General features: G+C 31.6%; 1 protein-coding gene across 1 annotated transcript in view; it reads left to right on the plus strand.

Moving 5' to 3' along the window:
* LOC105622987 (zinc finger protein 420-like) overlaps window positions 1–9,888 on the plus strand; it is a 75,127-nt gene that overhangs the window by 5,287 nt on the left and 59,952 nt on the right. Inside the window, exons 7-12 of the mRNA XM_012204389.1 lie at window positions 666–1,035; window positions 1,211–1,545; window positions 1,748–2,094; window positions 2,234–2,307; window positions 2,362–2,581; window positions 2,687–2,853. Of these exons, the coding sequence (XP_012059779.1) occupies window positions 666–1,035; window positions 1,211–1,545; window positions 1,748–2,094; window positions 2,234–2,307; window positions 2,362–2,581; window positions 2,687–2,853 (1,513 nt within the window). The remainder of the gene's footprint in view (window positions 1–665; window positions 1,036–1,210; window positions 1,546–1,747; window positions 2,095–2,233; window positions 2,308–2,361; window positions 2,582–2,686; window positions 2,854–9,888) is intronic.

A 9,888-nucleotide genomic window follows, 5' to 3' on the forward strand; every position in this document is an offset into this window, starting at 1 on the left:
ATAATAACCTAACTAAACTATCGTATGTAAAGCAGGAAAAAATTTTCTGTTCTACGAATAAAAATTATATAAGGAAATATGAAAATCATGCACCCTCAAGCAAGGGGGGAAGGTGGAGTGGGAATCGCATGGAAAGTTGTAAAATATACTTTAAAGCAGAAAATTTCTTTATATGGAAAAGGATATTGTGGAAAAAGGATATTGTATATGTTTTTTCTTAAACTTTTTTTTGTTAATAATTTTTTAATAAAGGAGCAGTGGCTAAAACTTGCTGGAAGTTACTCAGGGTCGTGATCTTGATAATGTATGTCATAGAGGAGGAGGGAAAGGTCCCTTATTTGATCAAACAATCTACTTTATTACTTTTGAAAGATTTTCCAAGCTTCTCTGGGTAAATAAGCTTTCTTTTATAAATTTATGGACTTTCAAGATGATAATTGCATAGATTACAAAGGTGTCTATTTATGGCCAAAATAGGCTATTTTTTCCTTCCTTTCTCTTTTATTTTATAATTTTCAATGTTATATATATAAATTGTACGTTACAAGTATGTAAATGTTTACATATTTGTAAGTTCTTAAAATTTTTCATTTTAAAATATTAAGATATTTTTAGCTGTACATTCAATTTTTTAATAAAAAGTTTTTGCTTTAATTTAACTTTAGGAGTTTTCACAAGGGTATTAAGCACGAGTGTATACAATGTAAGAAGCTATTTGACAGTAAAGATAATCTAGCATTGCACCAAAAGATGACTCAACATAATTCAATTTCTTCCGAAGAAAATGTTGAGACACAGGAATTTCATGAGCACAGTCCAGAACAGAACATTTCCACGATGAAATTAGACGTAACAGAAGATTCCAGAAATATGATTTATATATGCAAAAGATGTGATAAGCAATTTGGAATGAAACAGGAATACGAATTGCACATGAGAGTAGTGCACGAGCAGCAAGAATTTACCTGTAATATTTGTGATAAGAATTTCACAAATCAATCGGATTTAAAAACACATACTACAACTCACAACGGGGTTTGTGTTTTATAAGTAATAACAATAGTGTTTTATAAAGTTATTACATTATAATAATTAAAAAAAATTTTTTTAAAGAAAATATTTTCAACTTTTAAATATTTTACATAATTTTATAATTGTTTTAAATTACACATAATATTTCTACAGCTTTTTAAATCTTTATATGTTATAGAAAAATAAGGATAAGGATTATACTTGCGATATCTGCGGTAAGATCCTAAATCACCCAAGTTCCGTTTTGTATCACAAGGAAGCTGAACATAACAATGGGCGCCGTTTTGTTTGTAATAAATGCAACAAAAGTTTTAAGCACAAACAGTTGCTTCAACGACATCAGCTGGTGCATTCGGATAATCGGCCACACGCTTGTAAGTTTTGTAACTCAAGCTTCAAAACAAAGGCAAATTTAATTAATCATCAGTCTACTCATACTGGCCAAAAAAAGTATCTTTGTGAGATTTGCAAACAACAATTCGCTCACAAGACTAGTCTCACTTTGCATTACAGGTAATATGAACATATCATTTATTTTAATGCATAAAAATTCCAAAATCTAAAGAGAAAGAAATATACGCGTTCTTAAGTTCTTCATAACTTTTAAATAACATGTACTTTTTATTTAATTTTTTTTATTCAAATCTCTGAATTAAGATTTAATTAGTTGCTACCGCAAAATGAATATATTATTTAAAAAATTGTAATGTTTTAGATGGCACAACGGTCAAAAACCATATACTTGTACGGTATGTCAGAAAAGTTTCTCGCAGAATGGCAATTTGCAGGAACATATGCGCATTCACACTGGCGAAAAACCATACAGCTGTGATTTCTGTGGCCGAAAGTTTACCACATCGTCGCAATTCAAACTGCATGTAAAACGGCATACTGGCGAACGACCGTGGAAGTGTGAGTTTTGTTCGAAGAGTTTCTTGCACAAAGATACATGGAAGTGTCACGTGCGCCGACATAAGGGAGAACGTCCGTTCCAGTGCAATCAATGCAACCGCCGGTTTACAGAGCAATGGGCGCTCAAGAAACACCTTCGTTTACATACTGGTAATGATGAAAATGATAAATTATGTTTTTTTTTTTTACATAAAAAGATGTAATAATGATAAACATATATATGAATGTTCTTGTGTATTATTTTAATTTATGTATAATTCGAAAATATTAATTATTTAACTTTTTGCAGGTGAAAAACCTTATTCTTGCGATGTGTGCGGTAAAGCTTTTGCTGATTGTTCAAATTTGACAAAACACAAAAAGGTACTATAGCAATTTTATTTTTTAATTTTTAATAATAATTATCGATTTCTGCAGGTACACAGGGAGAATAAGACATTAACTATGAAAAGATCGGAAGGATCTTCGATCGGCGAGGTGTGGCAAATTTTGCCGAACTCACAAGACGAACAGACATTCAATGATCAAATAATAGCCACCGATGAGACATCTAATGATGGAATCCAACAAATTATTTATGTATCCTATCATACACAGGATCCTGAAAATCTTGATCAATCACGAACATTACATTTAGGTAATATAGTAGGATATATTATACGATAAATTATATAATTATATATAATTATATATTAACTTATTAATTAATTAATCAATTATTAATGTGATTATGGAAATTTAGTTGACGCTAACACGATCAAAAACAAAGATGAGATAGCAATAAATGCAAATTCTTTGCCACGTTTAGAGACTAACGAAATTATTACCGATAAAATTATGAGTAATGCAACTAGCAACAATGAAGAACAGTCAGAGATTGAATTATCGGAATCGGATTTACAGTTGCAGGTAAGAAAAATGAATATACTATTATCTTATTATATATTTATTTAAACTATATTATTAAGAGTTCTAATATTATATGTATTTAGCCAATAAGAATAAATTAAGTGAGAGATTCTGTATTCGATCGAAATGGATCTTAGTATTTTAATATATATTTCTTGTGTGAATTTATATACATTTTAACTAGAGATGTAAAAAAAACAGTATTTTTTACTTTGAAGAAAAGTAAGTAAAAATTAGGACAAATATTGAAAACAATGGATTCACTTCTAATGACCTTGATATATATTGAGAACTTTTCAACGAGCAATACACTGTGATACAGTGATCATCCTTGTTTAATATTAGCGAACAACAAGGATGCAACGATTTATCGTGTCACACTGTGTCATTCTATGTTCTTGTTGAAAAGCTCCGTAAATAAAAAACAGAATTATATTAAAATATATTACACAAAATTTATAAAAAATGTAAATGGCACAAATAATTATTATATAATACCATATGTATAACATAAAAATGCTCTAAAGCGTTATTCAAAAATTGACAAAGAGACAGATTCTGTGTTCGACTATGCTTTTCGGTTGTATCTAATCGTGCCATAGCGAGTCGTTGCTGGAAAACACCATGTGTCGATTTGTGTGTCATTTAAAGCCTTGATGGGAAAGCTCCCATTGTGATTTTAATAATATATATCAAGGTCGAAGTTATTGGAGATGGATCTGTTGTTTTTAATATTTATCAAAACTAATTTTTTTATGGTAAAAAACAATATTTTTAATTAAATTAAAATTAACGTTTAATTAAATTCATGAAAAAACTGTAGAATTCATAAATATATAGAATTAATATTTCTTGTTATTTCGATATTATTGAATATTTTTTGTAATTTCATCGCTATGAAAATGTGTGTTGACTGTTGCAATACCTAATGAAATAGAGTGCATTCCGAGTTACGCATGAAGAGCATGATGAATCATTTATCCTTGTTGTTTATCAATTAATAAAGAAGGATAAAATGATACATTATGATAGTTGGAATTTCGGAAAAGTAATAGAGTGGGAATCAATCAATCAGAATTATTAGATTGCATTACTGTTCGTCTGCATATACGTTAAATATAAGATTATTGAAATTGAATTTCTATATATATAAAAAGAAATTTATTATTAATAAATAATTAATAAATAATTGTTCGATAGTATATTATTAATATATAAGTATTCATTTTTCCAGCATAAAAAATATAACTATTTATATAATTGAGAATAAAATTGCGTGCTTATCAGTCTGAAATTTTTATATATTATGTATATGTGTAGACGAACAGTAATGCAATAATTCTGGAGTAAATAATTCTGGGGGCAATAATTCAGAGAGAATCAAGGGAGAGTGGAGCGGATTCAGGCGAAAGCCACCGTTTATTGGAGTAGGAGATATGATAGAAGCGTGATGGAATGTATGACGTTGCACACACTAATATTGTACCGCACTAGTGTTGTGTGTATGTATATATACGTGCACGCATGCACATTTGCAGAAGAGAGCGAAAAAATGGCGGAACCAATCAGAGAAGAGAAACGCTATCTACTCCACTCTCCTTTGATTCTCTCTGATTCTGAGTAGCGATGCTTTTTTGTTAGAGTGAAACATGAAAAGTAAAAATTTTTATATATGTATATTCATACATGTACACATACATACAAAGAATTTTCACTTTTCACGGTTCTGCTCTAGAGAAAGAGTTGACATGACTATCCAGGGGATGGATTTTGATATCTTCAAATGAGGTAAAAATTACAAAAATGAGCAAATTCATTAGAGTATTCATAATTTAATTGGTTAATACCTAGTAACCTTTGCTCACTTTTGTAATTTTGACCTCTTTTCAAAATCCATAATCGATCCCCAGATTGATTGGTCTCCATTCTATTACTTTTCCGAGATTTCGTTTTCCGAAATCTGACAGAAATGGAACAGCATCCTAAGCCCGGATCATGGAGGATAGAGAACAGGAGACCGAGCTAGACTTTGAAAAGTGTGACCAAAATCAGGTTCTGAATTAGTATTGATGATGCTCGGTAGGTAGCGGTCGAATGACAAAACTTTAGAGTCCCTCTAGTAAGAGTCAAATCATGGGGCACCGATTCTTGATTGGTCAGATTTCGGATCCCTTTAAACCGCCATTTGCAGATACTTTCAATGTGGTAGTGAATCTGTGAATTGATGTGAGCAACTATTTCATGATATAGAAGGCGCGAACACGAAATCAGACTATCAACTGTCAATCATGATGGAATTGTGCTGTTTCCGGCCAGTACCTGACACCCGGCAATGGCGTTCTTCCGTTCTTATTTATCTCTTACTGGAGGAACTCTAACAAAACTCCTCTCATATACGCTTACACCACGAAGTAAGAGAGAAAGAGACCCAACCCCGTGAAATGAAAGTGAATCTTGATTCGTGACCCCTAATTGAAAGTCCGTTGAATGGAATGGATTTTTATGTTTGGGCGCCATTTGCAATTAATCTTACCCGAGCAGTCCGGCGGTCCGACCCATGGTCGAAGGATTACATGATGTGCTCAGTTTGCAAGCGTCTCTCTCTAATTTTCTGTCCTATCGTCTATTCTCGATTCTGTCCTATCGTCGATTCTATCCTATATTATTACACAATGATCGTTCGTAGATTCAGTTTAACCTTGTTGTTTTCGTCATACATCATTTAGGTTCGGTCTCTTTTTTTATCATGTATTACTTAGTACTACAATGTTTGTTCGCGTGCTCCTACCTTAGCTCCTCACTTTAACGCGTTCGTTGGAGTGAATAGGAATTATAATAAGAATTGAACAACATTTCAGAAATATACATATATTTAAAATATCTATACTTTTTTAAATAGAATTTTTCATATACATACATATACATACATATGAATTCTGAAATATTGTACGTAAAATTCGTATAAAAAAATTTGAGATATTTTCTAAACAGTTATAAAATGATGCAGAAATTCTAAAAATTCAGAATTTTTTTATATATAAATTATAAAATATTGTAAGATTTGTATAATTTTTTATAATTTTCTATAATTGTATATATGTTATGTACATATTTTATGTAACTATATTTTATATAATTATATTGTGATGTCAATATATATATATATATATACAATTATATATAAAACATTTTACAATAAGATTGGAAAGACAAGACCGTTTATGTTAAATACATTATTTTAAATACGAAGCGCCACTACAGTCTGAATGTTAAGCTGTTGAACTGTTATATATATTCATATATATATTCATATAAATAAATTAATTTCAGAAATGATAATTGCGTGCCGATATCCAGACAACCAGATCTCGCACGGAATGCAAGAGATCTGGGTTCGACTTTTCCCGGCCGAAGCAATAAATTTTTTTCGCAATAAATTTATTACAGTTTTTTAAATTTGAGAAATTTGGGAGGATTATTAATATTTCAGATTGATTGAAAGTCCGACAACCATATCGGCACGCAATTATTATTTCTGAAATTAATTCATTTATATGAATATATATAATATTGTAGTTCAACATCTTAACATTCAGATCGTAGTGGTGCTTCGTACTTAAAATAAAACATTTTATCTTGGATAAATGAACAAATCAATACATAAATATAAATAAATAAATACAATTTGTACAATACTTATACTAGCGTATAGCTCAGCGGAATCCTCAGAGCACTTACGGAATTGTTCCATTTTTTCTAGAAAATACAATAGAAATCGAATAGTTGAATAATTCCAATAGGAATCCATTTCGAATAATGTAATACGTACTCTAATAAACTCTTAAAATTACATTTGATACTTGCTTGACTCGAGCTTAGTTGCTCTAAGCTTCAAAACGAAGAGAGAAAAGGACACAGCATCTGACGAAGATAGAGATCAGTTGTAGCAACGTCATTTATTTTTTCGCAATTGGCAGGCCTGAATCTACGATGTTTCAACTCGCAAAAGGGGCGTGGTTTGCCCAAACTGAGCATCATAGTTATTTTTTATTGCTGCACTTTCTGAACTACACAGTGCAATAAGTTGAAGTGAAAAAAATATACATTTGTTTCACTTTAATTTATTGCACCGATTCAGAGTGTAGCAAAAACAGATCTCATGTCAATCCCTTCCACCATGAGTCCGGCCTTACCTTGGTCCTGCTCGCAACAGTTCAGTTAGCAATCCTTAATTTGTTCAGTTCTTTGTTATCTATATTTTTAGTCTTATTTAGCATTAAGGTAATTAGTATAAAAGTTCCACCTCAAAAATCAATAAAATTAAGATTATTCAACGTGTTTTTGCATGAAATGAAAAAAAAAAGTTTTGCTCTGCCCTGCGAACCAAGATATTAATCGTTAAAGTTGACGATTATTGTTAAGAAATCTGTCAGAGACAAAATGAGGCCTATAATTTGTTAATTGTTGTTGTTGAGATTAGAAAATCTATTATGTAGACAGTGGGGTGTATTGTGCTGCTTATTTCACGGCACGGTTCGCGGATCCATAGAGGACTTCGGGAGATAAGAAACAATCTTGTAGTCTTTTAAGTAGAAATATATTTAACAGTTTTACATAACACCAGTGGTTTCTTATTACAATTTCACTTTATTCTTATTACAATTCCAGCACATTCGCGTCGCGGTAGACTGTTACAATTTCGATGAGACGACGGGCAAAATAACACAACAAGTTTCTTTCAAATTTCTGACTGCATTCGCGGTCGCGCTTATATATCTTAATTTTCGCGGTAACCTTGACCCTTCCGCATTGGCCCGTGTTGATTCAGCATTTCGCTTATCTGAGGCCAGCTTTGCGCAAAGGTCTTGCGTCCGCGTTTCTACTGTTTATATTCAGGGTCTTCTTTTATATTAATTATATTTAATAAATTCGTTTCGGCAATATTTCGATTTAACTTTTGATTGTTGATATTTTCTGGCATGTTCTTGGCGCAATTGTCACTTGTGTAATTAGCACTCGTGACAATATATTTGCTTATTGATTCGGGGTGTTTACGCCAAACAAAATAAAAAATAACATCTCGCTTGGAACCTAACTGCCTAGAAGTTGCAGCGTAAACAGTGTCCCCTTGGAATATTTCTAACTCATAAAGACAGTGGCGTATGAAAACAGTCTTTTTAGAGCGGTCTTTTTACTGTTTAAGTTGCAACTTCTAAACAGTTAGGCAATTAAGCTCCAAGCGGATAGGATATATTTTTTTATTCGGAGCGGCGTAATCAATAAGCACTAATCTATACACTTCACTGTCTACATCACAGATTTTTTTAACTTCAACAACTACAATTATAGAAGTCGTGCGTCCCTTTGCAGAGGAAAGGGACAGGGATGAGAGTCGCTTCGCGTGGAATCGAAATCCATGTGGAACAGTACAATTATAGACCTCATTCTGTGACACATTTCTCTGTAATCTCAATAATCGTCAACTTTAATTAATATCTCATTCACGGGGCAGAATGATACTTTTTTTTTGTCAAATTCTTTCATTTCATGCAAAAACGCATCGAAAGAGTCTAATTTTATTGATTTTTGAGGAACCTCTAAACTATATAACTATCAGCATTAATATTTACATCATAAAATATATCATCTCTTGTCAGAATACTTAGTGAGAAGTGACAATGAAATCAACGTCGATTCGATGTCGATTTCATTATCATTTCTACTACGATATAATATGATTCATATAATTATTAGAGACCTTTTTTTAAATATTTTCTTATTGGATTTATAATCACAAATCGGCGACAAATACGTGCAACGAGTAGTGACGCAACATGTACCTAATTACATGACACTGCTTTACAAATGGTGCCCAAACGTAAAAATTCATTCCGCTTATCAAATTTCCTCCTCAAATTAGGGATCACAAATCAGAATTATCTTTTTTAGTTTGCTATCGAGTTGGTGGTCTCCTCCTCTCTTACTTCACACAATCACACAATAATCAAAGAATAAAGATATTCTTTGACATTATGCTTTGATAATAAATTGTCATTAAAATTATATGAAAAATAGAACATTCTTCATACAGTTTTAAATCATATAAAACTGATACGATCTATCAAACTGCGAGAACGATGTCGTGAAACGGAAGCAACATCTAGATTGAATTAATTCAGATGATCATTTTTGATCATGCTTTTTGACGGCCTCGTCTATATAAGTTCGGTCTCTTATTTTCTATTCATGACCTGGATGCTCATACGGGCCAGAGTGGCACTAAATTGCCATGGTTTTTGTTTTATTAGCATTTGTGGTATCCTCATCGCTATGACAATTGGAAATGAAGAATTAATATTCAATATGGCATCGTTTCTGGCTGATATTTTTATCGCCATATATTTGCCACATGCTACATTGATTTCATTGTGTTGATTTTATTAGCTTTTGTATGCTTTTGTGTAGTGTTGTGTCAATTGCATCGATGTCTGAATGCGACATCAAGCTTTCAACTGAATTTTCGATAAAGACAGAATGATGATTATCTGTCCTTTTTACTCTCGCCTGTATTCTAGCAAAGATGTCATATTCAAACACGATGCGATCGACAACATGCAACACTACAAAATAATACAAAAATTAACGAAGTTAATGGAACGCAATGAACATAATGAGTGCATTCGGGGAGACGCTATTCGTACTATTTAGCGCTATAAACTGTTCGGAGCTGCAGATAGTGATACGATCATGATGTTACTAATGATAACGTGTTACGTCACAACTGCGCGCTATCAACACTATTCCTTCCGAGATAATGTATTGGCGTTAACATTCGTTAGCGTTAACATTCGTTAAGGATTAATGTTTGAGGGGATTCTGTTCTTGAGTGATACTTTTCTCTTTTTAGAATTTCGTAGAATAAATATTTCATATATATATATATATATATATATATATATATATATATATATATATATNTATNTATATNTATATATATATATATATATATATAGTCTATATACTATACTATACTAC

Source organism: Atta cephalotes (genome assembly GCF_000143395.1).
Source record: "Atta cephalotes unplaced genomic scaffold scaffold00051, whole genome shotgun sequence".
Lineage (NCBI taxonomy): Eukaryota > Metazoa > Arthropoda > Insecta > Hymenoptera > Formicidae > Atta > Atta cephalotes.